Source organism: Falco punctatus (genome assembly GCF_963210335.1).
Source record: "Falco punctatus genome assembly, chromosome: 5".
Lineage (NCBI taxonomy): Eukaryota > Metazoa > Chordata > Aves > Falconiformes > Falconidae > Falco > Falco punctatus.
In genome coordinates, this window is record NC_137584.1 from 7818067 (window position 1) to 7833772 (window position 15706).

The 15706-nt window shown below is 40.2% G+C and overlaps 2 protein-coding genes across 4 annotated transcripts in view; one reads left to right on the forward strand and one right to left on the reverse strand.

Annotated features, from left to right (window-relative positions):
- Positions 1 to 9565, forward strand: part of ME1 (malic enzyme 1) — a 187657-nt gene extending 178092 nt beyond the window's left edge. The window contains exons 13-14 of the mRNA XM_080389484.1: positions 6866 to 6964; positions 9206 to 9565. Of these exons, the coding sequence (XP_080245610.1) occupies positions 6866 to 6964; positions 9206 to 9364 (258 nt within the window). The 3' untranslated portion in view covers positions 9365 to 9565. The remainder of the gene's footprint in view (positions 1 to 6865; positions 6965 to 9205) is intronic.
- A 2282-nt stretch (positions 9566 to 11847) lies between these two features.
- On the reverse strand, positions 11848 to 15597 carry RWDD2A (RWD domain containing 2A). Of its 3 annotated transcripts, none has more exons than XM_080389497.1 (2): positions 15239 to 15597; positions 11848 to 13378 (listed from the first exon to the last, which is right to left on the reverse strand). In XM_080389497.1, the coding sequence occupies exons 1-2, from the start codon at positions 15449 to 15451 to the stop codon at positions 12701 to 12703; spliced, it is 891 nt and encodes a 296-aa protein (XP_080245623.1). In that variant the 5' UTR covers positions 15452 to 15597; the 3' UTR covers positions 11848 to 12700. The 3 variants fall into 3 exon arrangements, with proteins under 3 accessions (XP_080245623.1, XP_080245625.1, XP_080245624.1); XM_080389499.1 differs by having other exon boundaries at positions 11848 to 13414; XM_080389498.1 differs by having other exon boundaries at positions 15114 to 15246.
- Positions 15598 to 15706: the final 109 nt, after the last annotated feature.

The window sequence follows — 15706 nt, forward strand, 5'->3', positions numbered from 1 at the left end:
TTTGGGGTGACTTTTGTGTGTGTTTTGCTTGCAAAAATTGTTTTAGTTCCTTTTAGCTTTTTGCTAGTTTTAAGTAAAGCTCTTGGCATGTTTTTTTGTGGACCTCCCTTTCAACAGCAAGTGGAAAGGGCTCTGTTGCCTTGTGGTTTCCTGCACCATGGTTCTCCACAATTGCCATGTTATTCTTCCCATTTTCTTTCCTGTCCTTTTCTGCACTGGTTCTTTTCTTTCTTCAGGCAATTTTTTATGATTTGTTCTGACACTATCCAACACGTGAGCTCTCCTCCTTTATTTCCACTCTGTGGGCCAGAGATGAACAGAGCAAACTCTTGGTTCTGGGAGCTATTCACCACCCACTTCCAGTGATTGTTCAAAATCCGACATCCACTGTCATATATTACGATATCATAAATGCATAGGATTGCATCTTCAGCATATGTGGAAGAAGAATCTGGCCCTTATTATTTTAGAATCCCTTATTCAAACAAAATAAATTACCAGCAGTGAGTAAAATCAAATGCTTAGCGTGTTTTGTTTTGTTTTACAAAAAATCTCTCCAAACGGTAAGTCCATCTTTCTGTAGCTGTTTCTCACTTAACAAAACTGTAATTTTCTGTGCTTTTCTGGGTCCAGCATCTCTGCTCCCCATCTGCTATAGTGCCATTGCACCCTTACCACTCCTGGCTCTGACCCTTTCCTTCTCCTCTTCCTGCTCCTTCCTGGGGTTCCTGTCTCCTCCGTTGCCTCCATTGGTTCTGCTCTTGGCTGGCTCCAAGATCAACATAATGAGCCTCATAGACTCAGCTTCCTTCTATCCAGAGTGGTGGAGGTTGTCCCTGCTGAAGCTGCTGGCTACTTACCTCCCAAGAATGTGTTCCCAAGCTCATCCTGCTCAGAGGGAGCCCTAAGCAGTGCACGATGGTCTGACCATGTCCATCCACAGTCGTTAAAAGCCTGATGCTTTCTGGGTTTTTTAAAGGGTACAGAAATAAGGAAGAAGGCTACCCTCAGTTTACTAAGTTAACTCTAACTGACCTAGGTTCATTTCAGTAGTAATTTCTACCCGGTCCAGTTCATACCAATTACCATCCACAGAACTTCATGAAAGTGCAGCATCTTGATCTTCAAAGAAGCTGTGTAAGTACACTTGGGAATACATGGGTAATGTAAGTAACCCACAGGGGAAGCCTTAAAGCAATTAAATTAGCAATTATTGTGGAACAATTACCAAAAAAAAAAGAAAAAAAAAAAAGGAAAATAAAAGCTATGCCAGTTAGCAGAAGTGAGAATGCCTGACTCAACTCTTGCAGTTTCCCCAAGGGATATTGCAGTGCATATTCTTGCTTCTTGTGTCCTCTTCGTGGATTAAAGGGGAAAAAATGGTCCTTTACAATCACTCAGAGGCAACTGATAGGCAACATGATCCTATGACCGGCAGCCTGTCATATGAAGCTTTCTTAAAGGGTGGGCACTTGCATGCTGCTCTTGCTGGATTTTGGAAGGTTTTTTTAAGGTGCGTACTGTGGCATCTTTAAAAAAGTTTGCCAGCAGCTTGCCCTCTATAAGACAGACATTCACAGTTTCCATCTTTAAAATTAGTAAAAAGTCCAGACTGTCTCCACTGGCTTTAACCATCTTAGGAGGGCAATGATCCATCTCATAAGTCTTCGGGTAATTATATCCTCCTTTTAAATCCTCCCCTGTAATTTCAGTTGGATACAGTGATCCTCACTTGCTGGTCTAAACTGCTGTGTTAAACAGTTGTCTTATTTCATTCTAGAAGTTGCTTCATTTTGGTTTGGGTGAAATGGTTCCTATATAGAGAGTGCTGATGGATGAAAGGCCTCATATATGTGGATTGAACTGTGTTTCAAGTGGCAGTCTATTAAGAACAAAATCTGTTCTGAACAAAGAAATGTAACTGAACAAAGAAACTTAACAGTCAGGGAAGTAAAATGGTATCAGAATTTGCAGGGAAGCTTTTAAATTCTCTCTTGAGGTAGAGGTTCTCTCCTGACTCTTCTGTTTTTTTGGTAAAGGCTTTGCTACACAATTGCCTCCCTCTAGTAAAATCCCTAGAAATGTTTGACACGTAAAAATGTATTATTTTTTTTTTCTTGCATAGAAGCTCTCTATTGGCAGCAAGTTCAATGGATAGCTACTTGCCTTACGGCTGGAGCTAAGAGCATTCACATCTGGTTTCCTTGCTTCTGTGAGAGGAGACAGTGTGTGACTGGGGCTTGGGTGAGCTACAGCCACTTACCAAGCAAGATGACAACTGACGGATTTCAGAGAAGTCTTTGCCAGAAGAGGTGTCAGGGGTGTGAAGGCTGGAAGGGCTGCGTAAGCCCTTAGCTGAAATTACAGTACAAAGCAAAAGCAAAAGCGCCGTTTGTTTTGTTTCCTTGGCTATTTTAATGGAAGGATAAAATCAAAATAGTTTCATGTGGGTTTTAGAATAGTGGTTAGTATTCTCCATTTGAGATGGAAGCACTCAAGATGCTGCAAAATTTAAAGCCCCAAAACATGCATTTTAGACAGAGGGACCTTCTCAGACCGTAGTGGTATCTTACCTGAAAAAAGAAAGTATAAAAATTAAGCAGCCCAGGCTGCATGCCTGCACCTCCTGTCTTCTTGCTTTGCCACTTCACTTCTCCTGTTAAATCTGATAAAAGTCACAAATAACATACTGTAACTACAATAAATTCTAATTTCAGTGTTCTTTTCTTCCTGCCAAGTAAAATAGAATGTAACTTTGATTTTGGACGATAAATCTAAGGTACTGTGGGCTGTAATACCTCTTAATTGTAGGCGATTGCTCTGTGATGACAAGGGACATTACCTATTCTTCTAAGTCCTAACAAACACAACAAAAGGGACGGAGAATTATGAAATAATGAAATATTGTTGGCATGTGTGACCTACAGTGAAATTAATCCAGAAATAATCCTGTTAGATCTTTTCATTACAGAGAATACATCCTCCAAAAGCCAAGATGGCCCGATTTGCTTTATGGCATTTCTCCTGTCTTGTCTGCCTTTCATTTAGGTTCTGCAATAAGGCTTAGATAATTTTTCTATTAAAAACTTAATTAAAATTGAAAACATAAAAATAGCCATACTTAGATATTTTTTCTATTAAAAACTTAATTAAAATTGAAAACATAAAAATAGCCATACTGGGTTGGACCTAAGATCCAAACAGCTCAGTATCTTCCTGTGAAAGTAATTAGTAGCAGAAGGTGAGGAAAAGAGGATAAATAAGAGGGAAAATACAGAGTGATCCTTCTGCTGAAATGGCTTCTCAGCTGCTGGCAGCCTGTACTATATGGCCTTTCTGCACTGGAAGTTTTATCCCTGTATGGATTTCTCTTTCATAAACGAGCCTAGTGGCTTTTTAGACATGTTTATACATTTGAACATCTATTGGCAATTAGTGTCACAATTTAATTATGAGTTCTGTGCAAAAAGAAACTTTCTCGTATGATTTTCTACTCTCTGATGATTTGGGTTCCCTATAGTGCCATAAGAAATGTTCAAACGTTCAGCTTCAGTTGTCTTTTGTATTTTATTTGTCGTCTTTTTTTTTTCTTCCCTCCCAAGTCCATTTTATTATATTTTATCTCCTCGTACAAAAAATAACCTTGTGATCATCCTTGTTATTCTTTATACCCCTCATGATTCTATCCCATTCTTGTTTGAAGCAGGTGGAGCAAAAATGCACACTGTTCAAAGCAGTGTTACTTTGTAGATTTATACATTAGTATAATTTTATTTTCTGTATTGCCTCTTATTTTCGTAATAATTACAAATCTTGATTAATTGTTTTTTCCCCTGCCACTGAACTGATGTTCTCAAGGAATATTTTTCCAGAGATCACGTGAAGAAGGTGTCATTCTCTTTGAAAATGCTTGTTTCTGTGTTTTTGCATAGTTTTTAATGCTGTCATAGGATATGTCAGAAGGAATATCATGGCATCTATATATTAAGCTTGCTACCTTTCCGACTTCGAGCACTACCAAAACGTTTGGTGGCTTGCTTTCTATCAACCCCACCACAAAATATAAAATACTCTGCTCCTAAACCTTTTTGTTTCAGTGATGCATTACGCTAACAGCAACTTGCTTGCTGTTGATTTCTTAAGATTTTATCTTTCCTTCAGAGCCCCATTAAACTGTTAACAGCAGAAATCTCATGTTGTAAGCTCCTCTTTTACACATTCAGATGTACATATTGTTTTATCAAAGGGCTGCGTATCGTTTTTAAATAACCTAGTTACTATTATGGAAAGAAAACCTAGATTTTACATTGCCTTAGCTCCCCCTAGTGTGTTTTTGCCTCTGTTGTATTTCTCAACAGCAGATTAAAATGTAAACAAGTATTTTTCCTTTACTTGTTATGCTCAACAGGAGTGTAATCTCTTGTTGCTCTTGTTAGCATTCCCACTCTGAATGGGAAAACTTGCTACACCTACCAGCGTGCTGGGTGGATTGCAGAAGAGAACGCTGGTTCTCTTTGAACCTGGAGTTACTACGGTGCTTTCTCTTTAATTCACCCTATTTACCTAGTTCTGCTAGAAAGGGGGTGAGTTGATGATAGCCAGGCATCTCTTCTGATGCAGTCCTAGTTGTTTGCAAGTAACGTATGCAAGTCCTAGTTCACACATGCAACAGGAAGCAGTTTGTGCTCCATTTCACGTATCTTCCTAGTATGTTCCCTCAAAAGAGCACTTCTTGCTTTCTCTTTGAGCCTTGTTAACAATTTCATTTCACAGTGTTTCCTGGACTTCCTGGTGTTTTCAGAACCTCTTAATGGCTCATACCTGCCTCCACCAGATGCTAACCAGACCCGAGTTTTCCTTCCATCCACGGAGCACCCCTACAGGTCACATCACACAGTAGTGTCCACTCCTGGATCAGTCCATGATTTGGTTCTAACCTTCTATTATCTAAGCTGCAATTGCACAAAGATGTATCATTTCTCCTGACTGGAACATTAAGGGTGCCTCTACATCACTCTTCTATTTTGCGTCAGAATGGTCTTCCAGAGCACATCTCCCTGGTGTCCCTACATAGTCCACCGTGGTCCACAGTGTGGCATGGTCTTGTGGGGAGAGGGGGACTGGTTTCCTTTCAGATAAAACTAGATGGAAGGATACACCCCAGGAGCAAGCCTAATGTACTAAATATCCATAGAAACTGCTTATAAACTGTAACAGACTTAACAAGTACGAGCTTGCACTGTACAAAGAACCTCTTTCCTTGTGACCATTGCGTGTTCCCAGCTATTCAAAGGGCAACTGACCTCCCCTCCCCAGAGTAATTTCCTTTCTGTCCTAAAGCAAGATAGAGAAAATAGAAATTTGGATTCTGCTGAGGCAAATCTCTCTTAACGTTTTTTAATAATTTGTTTTGATAAATGTAGTAAAGAATGTTAGTGAAGGTAGCTATTAGAAACTGCATAAGGTCAGACCACTTTTAATAAATTAATTTTGTGCTTAGTTTGCTTAGAAGATATTTAGATTTGGTTCTAACTAGCAGCTCCCTAGAAGGTACAAAGGTGGGCAGTTAAAGAAACAAAAACTTTTGAGTCCACCGAAGAGATTACAAGGTAGAACACAAGTTAGCGAACTGGCATCAGCTGATTCTCAGGCTCAGTGAATTCCAACCTGGATGACCGTGAAAGGCTGTTTTCTATTTCAGATCCCCAAATGACAAACAGATTTTAGCTAATGACAGCAGAAATATCATTAGACCCAAAGGCGTCCCCGGGACCCTTTGCTTCTTAAAAGGTACCTGTTGCAGGAATAGAGGAAGCTCATGAAATAAGCCCATAACAGACAGTGCAAGCGGTGTCTCTCCTCACTCTGCGGAGAATCTCCTCACACCTCATGGTAATAGAAGGCTTTTCATATGACCAATGAGTAAATAGTAAAAACCAACTTCTCCAGCTTGCTATGCCTTCCTAGTCTGTTCACTGCTGGAAATGACAACAAAACATTTCCAATCTTGCTAGGAAGAGCAAGCAAAAATATTCAAGCCACAGAGGAGATGCTCCTCTCAGATGTGCATCGGAACTTCTGTATCGTTCCTTGTTTCCCCTGGTCAGCGTGGTGAAAACTCAAGCAGAGAGCAAAATAGTTTCTTCTTCAGTTACTTGATATGGTTGAGATGACAGACCCACTGTGGCTTTCAAGTACAGCGGACAGGCATTTTCTACCAACATGTTTTTTTCTGTCCCAGCAAGCCAGAATTTAACATTAGACCTCCTGTTTCTAAATCTTGACTGCAGTGATCAGCAGGGCTTTGAAAGACCCTGGATAATCTTTATTTTATTTTACTTTGTTCTGTGGTTGACCATACTTACTTTTACAATCTCATACAGGCTGGATGTGTGAGCTGGACACGCCACAAACCTGCTCAGCCACCAGTAATGAATAAAAAAAAATAAAAAAAGCATTTTACACTGAAGGGTTTCAGCTCTGTTCTCTGCACAGGATGACTTGACAACTCTCAGCATAACCAGTGATTCTTTAATTTTAGAAGTCTTTGACCCAACTACAATTGATGGCTGGATTTTATTTCTCACAGCGAACTATTTGCTAGTTTATGTGTGTCATGGATTTATTCAAGACTTGAGTAAGTCTTAACTGTCTGAGAAAAGGGCATAACTCCCTAAATTTCTAGCTCTTGTTTAGCTACTCCTAATGATAAGAGTGGTTGTAAAAAACGCTGCCTGTGTGGATTAAGCAGTATCTGTGTGAATTGCCAAAGCAGAGCAATTTCTTTGCTTAAGGTGAGTTCACTGTCTAATAAAGTTACAGCTGCACCTGCATTTCAAGTTAAACATGTCTTCTTTATTTCTAGGTAATAGCTCAGCAAGTTTCAGAGGAGAATTTACAGGAAGGTCGTCTGTACCCTCCGTTAGTCACTATTCAGCACGTGTCACTGAAAATTGCTGTGAGGGTGAGTAATTTTCTTCCCATGCTCTCTACGTAATTGAGCGTTTGATTTGATCAACTGAAACCTTTACAGAAGTTGAAGCTGGGTTACGTCAATCAGTCTTGGAGAAGTAGCGCTTTCAAAATGAAATTTAAATTCATAAAATGTAAATGTAATCCAAAAACAAGAAGGAAAGATACTGAACTATAGGGAGTGTTTGTGTCTGTAGAGCCCCAACTGTCCTGTCCACCAGGTAGGACCAAGTCCCCAGGCTTACGGTCCCGTGAGCTGCACAGCTGAAGGCTTTTGGCTCTTCATAATTATCAGTTGCCTGTCAAGAGAGTAAATGTTACCCTGTGTCCAGGCACTATTCCCTTTTGTCCCATCCTTACTCTGCCCTATCAAAATAACTAACTGCGGGGGATGCTGTTTGTTTATGGCTCAGGTTTGGGTCAGAGGTTGGTCGGTTGGTTGGTCTTTACTGGCAAATACAGAGCTGATGCAGATGGATTTTTCAGTAACTGACCTAAACCTGCAATTTCCCAAGAAATTTTGCTGCCCTGCAGAGAAAAGGAAGCTTTCAAATAATAAATTTATCCCAGTTCTCCCCTTATTCTGATTTTTAGGGGTTTTTTTCCCCAGCATTTTACGGGGTTATTTTGCTGGTCTTCTATGACCTTTCTTGCTCCAATTATTGTTTTCTCTTTTGGTCACCTTACTGTGAATAATTCCACTTACTGAATAATTCCACTTACTGCATATTCTTTTGAAAGAAGAACAAGGAGCCCTCATGCATGAAACAGTTTCCCTGGTTTAATTATTCCGTATATTAGGAAAAAAAATAAATCCTTTTCAGAATTCCTGTCTTCCAAGTCAAGTAATAATTCCGTTCTGTAGATGCCAAAGTGTTACCTAGATTCCTTAGGCAAAATCAAACTGCCCGCGTGTTTGACATAATACAAATCTGGCAAATACAAAAAAAGGAAAAATGTTACCAAATGATTCTTTCTGCCTGATCTCTGTTGAAATTCTATTCCTGCAAATACCTATTCTGGCTCATATAGCACAAGAGGTTTAGAGATGGCCAGGGGAGGAATATGGTCAAAATTTTTTTGAAAACCAAATGTGGGGTATAAATTCACACCTTATTCAACCGTGATGATTATGCATACAGACCTGAAGATAAACTCTTCCATAAACACCTGAAGCGCTTCTCAGTCAAATCAGGTTGGGCTTCAGATTAATCCTAGAAAGGAAGTCTAAATACATTAATCTGAGGTCTCAGCTTCTCACCAAGCTAAACCATTGACGTTTTAAAGAGAACTAAAGACATCAGTAAGGAGATTGTCTTCCTTTTATTCAAAAGTAGGAGCATTTGTCTGTTTGACAAATACAGTTTGAAGCAGATCTTTCCAAAGAGTGCTGCTGCATAAAACAAGTCTGTCAAACTTCTTTTGTTTCACAGATGACTGTCCAGTCTAAAGATACTCATTTCTCAAGCAGGTGTTCTTCAGATGTGAGAGGCTACTTTGATGCGTTGAGTGCACTCCAACCCCTTCTAAACTTCATTTTTGTTGCAGCTATACTTGTGCTTATTATACATTGTGTATGTGCAATTATACAACGCGTAATTGATGCAGTGTGGCATGGTCTGGGTGAGGAGAAAGCAAGCAAATATTCTTATTTCCTCCCTCAACCATTTCTAGAATTAAACCTGTGCACAGTGTAGGACTAATTTTTTTCTCATGAGTTTACCTTTAAGAAATATATTATCAAACTACAGCAAATAATAAACTAATATGCAGGGAGCATGGAGCCTTTGAACAAATCACACTTCTCTTACAGGGCTTTGGATGGAGATGGTAAAGCAGGGAAACCTGATAATGGAAAAGCAGAAATTGTATCTCAGTGCTTGGGTTTTGTGGAATATTTTATCTACTGCTGCACAATAAAAGCCCAGATATTACTGGACAAGGAGGAGCACTGTATTTGTAACAGCAAAGACATTAATTCTGTTCAAAACTAGCATGAGTCAGACTCACTTAAACGCAAACATCATCCTGTTCCTAGTCTTACCCACTGTATACTAGCCCGGATCCAGTGGGAATATAGGTGACTGTCAGCACCAGAGAAGCTGAAGTCTTACCTTGCTTTGTAACTAATTCCTTTTTTACAGCATTAAAAACTTAAACGGCATTTAAAATCCTGTTAAATGCACTCAAAAAGTTATCAGTAGTAATTAGGATTTTAATCTAATTCTTCTAGATCGCAGAAGAAGCCTACAGGAATAACACGGCCTCCACCTACCCTCAGCCCAAGGACCTAGAAGCCTTCGTTCGCTCTCAGGTTTACAGTACCGATTACAGCAGCTTTGTAGCTGACTCCTACGCCTGGCCTGAAGAAGCCATGAAAGTGAAACTGTAAATATTTAATGAAGAAGAAACAAACTATCAGTAGTTAAAAAGCATTAAAATGTTCAGAACACTTCTGCCTAGGAAGCCTAAGAATAGCTAATTTTTTAAGATGCAGAAAACTTTTTCTAAATTGTAATATTTGGTTAGAAACTCAGATCAAGAAATCATAATAATTATACACCAGAAAATAAAAACTAATCTGAGAAATAGATTTGTGTTGTTTGGTTGATGGATATTTTCAGTGAGATTATCCTACCCTTTGTTACTGAAGTAAGTGGTCATTATCTTGAGTTTTGTCAATGAGAATTTAAGTAGACAAATGGTACCATGGAAAATTAAGAAATGCATGTGATGACTGTTTAATCCATTACAGGTCACAATGTAATTTGCATAAATCGTCAAGCAATGATTTTAAAAAAAAACGACAAAATTGTAAACAACAGTAAAGTTAGAACATTTTCCTCCAAAGAAAAGCCTTATTGGTCACTCCTGTGTGGAGTAATGAAAATTTTCTAACAAGAACTGAACCTGCAGAACCTTTTGTTTACATCTAATTAGAATATTTTTACATTACTTATCTAAGCTAAAGTCCTGTGACGATCAGAGATTTCATTCCCCCACCAAGATAACTGCTGTTCCGATATGCTGCAATTGTTTGGCCCCAAGTTCGTGGAAGTGCTGGGACTCTGTTCTTCACAAGGGCGCACCAAAATGCTAGGAATAGGCTTCTTTTTGACCAAGTATTTTTTTACAAACATCAGTTATCTGGCTAGTGGCAGGTTTTTTACGTATTAAACCAAATGAATTCCGGTAGTACCGAGACCAATGTATTTTTAGAAACACATCGTATGTGATAAAGTTTTGAAAAAGAACTCCTGAATCACCCAGCTAAGGTCTCCTAAATGACTAATTGTTATGAGGAAGAGTGTCCATCATTATGGGGGGAGAAAACACATTTTATTAATTCTTCAATATTTATTATTTATCTCCCTTACTACTATTTGAATGATCTGGTTACCTCAATTTCTTCAGCAATTCTTCAGTTTTTACAACTTCATTAATAATTCAGCATGCTGACTATACTCCTTTACACACTAATTTCAACTCAAGATACATTCTAACTTCTTTTACCCTTTCTCATCTGTCAACCAGTTATCGACAGTGATGCCCGACAGTGACCCTTATTCTTCTACAAAAAAAGAGATTACCTCTGCAAACCTCACCGGAAGCATCCAGGGATCCTACTCATGACCTGCATTATTCTGGATTCATAATTAACATTTCCAGAAACACAAGTCATGAGTCTGTGGTTTTCCTTAGGAGGGTACATGATTGGATGGTACTATCAGCATTTTCCTCCTTTAGAAAAAATAAACAAAACTTGTGCTCAGAATAAAGCTTTAGACAGCTCTAACTCCCAATTGTTTGACTGTTCTCCTGCACAGAATTTCTGACCTATGCTACTGTTGCCCTTCCAGTTTCCTTCTGGTTGAAATCTTACGGATAAGGCCTACTTCTAAGCCAGTTTGTTTTGCCACTTTAAAGGAAGAAGTTTATTATTTGGCAACTTCTCCACAGGACTGAACGCAAATTATTTTACTGTGTTTGAGTCATGATTGTGTAGAATCTGTGCTCATACATCAATGTTCAAAAAAAACAAACCAAAACAAAAAGGATTATCAGTTGTTACAGAATTATCACTCCCAGAAAAATGTGAATATACTTTCTGGACAGTTCTGGAAACAAAGTGTACTTGAACATTTTCATTTATCATGCTATAGTGATTACCTCTGCAAAACCAAAAAATTAACTGTTTGGCCAGCCCCTCAGCTCTGCCACAGCTGCAGACCACAGGTCCTGAATTCACAAAGAGGAGAGGCACTTGCTCCCTCACTGTGTAATGGGAAGCTGTGCTTTACTGTGCTTTTGGCCAAAATTGCGATCATACAAACAAGACACCTACCACAGCGAAGGAGCATATACTACTCATCACTGAGCAACCAGACACACTGCCATCCTCTGTATTTCAATATATTGCTATTATGAGAAAAGTATTCAAACATTTCCTTGTGTGTTACTTGAAATAGAGTAATACCTGTTATTTTTGTAGTTGTTACCTGAGTGTACTGAAATACGGTCTTGAAATAGCTGCTGTCAAAATAGCCTGGGTTTTAGATGTGAACAGCTCAACAGTAAGTCTGCTTTTATTGCTCACTAGCAGTTTTCACATTATGGTGCTCAGTGACGAAGTGGAAGGCAGTAAGCTACTGGGGACTTCTCAGTAGCGTTCTTCATCTACGTATTTCACTGCTGACATTTAAATATGATAATCCATTCTAGATTGGAAGACTGAATTGCAATTCACTATCTAAATACACACTCAGCGTACTGCCCTGTAGAAAAGCACTGCCTAGTGAGCCATTAATATAATTTCCTGTTACAGGTTGCTAGAAAATTGTCTCTCTGTATTAATTTGACGCAGGAAAGATTGGAAAAGTTATGTGTATTTTTATTTAATGCATAATGTATCTATATTTTCATTTTCCTATATTGTACATGTATTTCCTTTTGTAATGTAGGGGGAAAACAGAGGAAACACTAAACTTTGTCTCATCCTACACATTTTCATTTCCAAGGTGTTTGGCCTAACAATGTAAATATAAAATGCCATGAGCTGAGCAGCTGAAAAACTACTATTAACATAACCAAACCATAATCAGATCACAGGAAAGAGGATTGTGAAAATGGTGGTATTGGTGATAGAATTTACCCAAAGCATGCAAGAGATGCAGTGATGTGGGCTTCTTTCTGTTTCCCCCCACCCTTTATTTAAAAGCAAAGCTTGGCCCTGTGGTTGGACACAAGCCTTTGCATTTCATGGATTACTTGAATGAAGTGAGAGCAGATGCTTTGTGAAGCAGTAAAAGACACTGCATGAATGTAGCAGTGAGATTTCCTTGAGCTGGGTGTGCTTCTGTATTGGAAACCATGTTAATCTGTGACTGCAGCCACTTTGGTATCCCACAGCTGTATGCAGAAGTTAACTTACAGGTCTGCACAGCACGGAACAGATAAGGAGACAGAAGTGTGTAATTCAGCATATGTGTGGGGTGTTTATCACCTTGCAAGCACTTGGAGCCGTGGCTCATAGTGACAAATGCCAATTTTAGGGTCTCAGAAAGTAAATGTCTCTCAAAAATGTGGCAATTCAGAACAGAAGCTAAGATTAACTACTTGATCTTTTCTTCTCACATGTTAAACAGTTTCCCTTTTCACAGTAGCTATAAGGCGCAATATTTCAATGTTAGCATCACCTCCTGCTGTCCAAAACTCCTTACACAGTTTCTTATTTGTCTGAAAGTTTGCCTTCCACACCGAATAAAATCTGAAAAATGTGTCCACTCTGATGTTGTTTCAGGAATTCTAAGAACTGGCCAAGATCCATGTGATAGTCATTCCTCAGGCCATAATCACCATGTGCCTGAAACTGTAGGTCTTCAAAAGCATGAAAGAGACGAAGATTATCAATGCTTCCCTCTGTTTCTATATTCTCCACATGCTTGCACGAAATATGCTTCCAGTTGGGATACCTAATAACACGCCAGAACTCTTCACAGTTTTCCTGGAGCCCCTCCACACAGATGACGCCAGGTTTCCCTGTTAGGCAGAAGCCTGTCAGATTTAACGTCTTTGCACAGTCAAAAATCTTTTTCCTCAGTTCCTGCCTATATATATGATGGCTGTAGATCCACATGCGATGCAATGTTCCTTTAACTACGACTTCTTTTGAAGCGCTTTCAGAAAAGATCTTACTGTTTTCCAGGTAAGGCAGGCTGTTGTCTTTAACCCATTGCACAGCTTCATATATGTGCAGCTCACCTGAATCCAAAGAGCTGATGTGAGAAGCGAGACGAGCGTTGAGCTGCGACTGTTGCTGTCTGTGCAGTGCGTTTGATCTTGCAAAAAGCTGAGGAGCTACGTGTGGATACATATGAGGCAGCTGTACTTGCAAATCCACTTTTACCTTAAGAACAGGAGACACACAGAAAGAAAATGAATTCTGCAGCTACTGAAAGACATGGTAGATTTTTCTTGGCTGTCAAAGGCAAATAATGAGATGTAATTAAGATCGCAACATCCTGAAGACTAGAACTACTTCCACTTTCCTTCTGTCCCCATAACTCATTCTTTTGTCTGCTCCTTTTCTTTTGCTGCACTGTGCTCTAACTTTTCCCAGCATGTCTAATGTTATCAAGGTTGTTCTCTTCTGCTGTTAGAAATAGCTCTGTGGCTTCAAAGAAGGTATGCAGTTACCTTCCAGGGATAGTTCTAGTGTGTGTTATCAGTAAGTGCTCCGTGTTGCTACAGCGATAAACTAAGAGTTTGCCAGAGTCAAGGGGCAAGTGGCTTTAGAGAACCTTGTCTCTTGCCAAATGCACATCTGATCAATGAATTTGGCACAGTTGCTGGATCTACCCCAGGAAAACAAGGCCAGGAGTTACATGAAACAGTGTTTATGATTGCGTATATGATTATATACTGTATACAGAGGCACATGGCAGGGGGTTGGAACTAGATGATCTTTAAGGTCCCTTCCAACTCAAACCATTCTATGATTCTATGCAGTATTATTATTATTTTAAGCAAGCATTCACCCTAACAGAGGAAGCATTCTCAGGATTATAGGGGGGAAAAGGATTTATGTGCATTTTAGGTGAGGGAAACCTCTAGATTATCTATCGTAATCTCCTATAAATCCTGGGCTGTTGAATTTCTCTTGATTTCTCTTACGGTGTTTTCAAATGGAGCACCTTTTCCAAAGAACACCAAACAGTTCTTTGGAAATGGAACCCTGCCTCTGGTCCAACAGCAGGAGAGGCTCCTGTATACCATTAGGGGACGTTCACTACAATACACAGTCATATGATTAGTCCTGCAGAAAGAAGTTAATTGTGAAATGACTGATGATGTTTCCAACTTCCTTGACAAACTGCCATGGGGAAAAAAAAAAAAAAAAGTTCTTCCTGCATAGCCTATCCTGCACAGTTCATAAAACTTCTCTGAAGGCTGGTGAAAGATTGCATTTTAGGAAGATACCTAAGCTTATACCTCAGTTTCCAAATAATCATGAGGCCACCTTGTTACCCAGTAAATTGCTGTAATGCTTAATTATCCTTATTCTGAAGAAAATGGCTTCTAGGTTGAGTTTGTTCTCAGTTTTCAGTCACTGCATTATTATACACGCAGACCCATGTTCTCTACACAAGGTATTTACATCACGTAGCGGTCATATATAACCTTTTCTTCAATCAGATAAACTACTGCAAGTCCTTATACTGTATGTTTTGTTTCCCCATTCATAGGCTGATTTTGTTTCAGTGTTTGTGTGACTCTTCTTAATAGTATTCTGCCATTTGGAGCTATTTTTACAGTACTGTATTTCAGATACAGATCAATGAATGTTAGTACACGTGGCATGGGCTGGAAGGGAGAATTAATAGGACAGTTTTGCTAGATTAGTGTTAAGTCCAGCGTATGTATTCTCATGCAGGGAGCACTGCCTTTGTAACACACCTTTGTAAGCTAGTAAACTAACAACCCTCATGTAAACAGAACCCTAGCCAAGTGCTTGTGGATGTTGTGTGCCACTGATGTCAGTTGTCTATTGCTATCTGCAACTCTATGAGCCCTTCTTGTCCCAAGACAGGCCAGATATGTAAATAATAAATAAATAACAAAACCTAAGACTTTTTTGTTACTGTCAGCTTTTGAAACATCCAACAGAAATTTGGTGGTTTCTTCCTTTTTGGGGGGCAGAGTTTTTAAGTATGCGCACAAGCCGTAACGAAAACATACATGAGCACATCTGCGCGGAAGGTCTCACCTTTGCCTCCCCTACATCAACCGCGACCGAGTACCGGAGCTGCGGGGGCAGAGCTCCTCCAGCGTTTCTCAGGTAGCGCCGCACGCCAGACACCGCACCCTCGTCCAGATCTATTTCACCTTTTTGGGGAAACATCGAAAGGAGCATTTCCACCTCCAGCAGCTGGAGCTCCAGGCATTCTTTCACCGTGACCTCCGCCGCCGTGCCCTCCATACGCACCTGCCGCCCGCGGCCTGGTCCCGCCCGGGGTGTCGCAGCTCGCCGGCAGCCGGTCCCTCCGCCGGGAGCGGCCCCGAGCTCTGAGGGCGGAATCTGACCAGGCTCGGCCGAGTACGGAGCGCTCACGCGTCAGCCCCTCACGGCCGCGCTCCACGGCCAGGCTGCGGGAGGGACGGCCGGGCGCCGGGGGCGAGCCCCGGGGCCGTTGGGAGCCGGAACGAGCACACGGTTCTCCCGGGGAGGGGGACG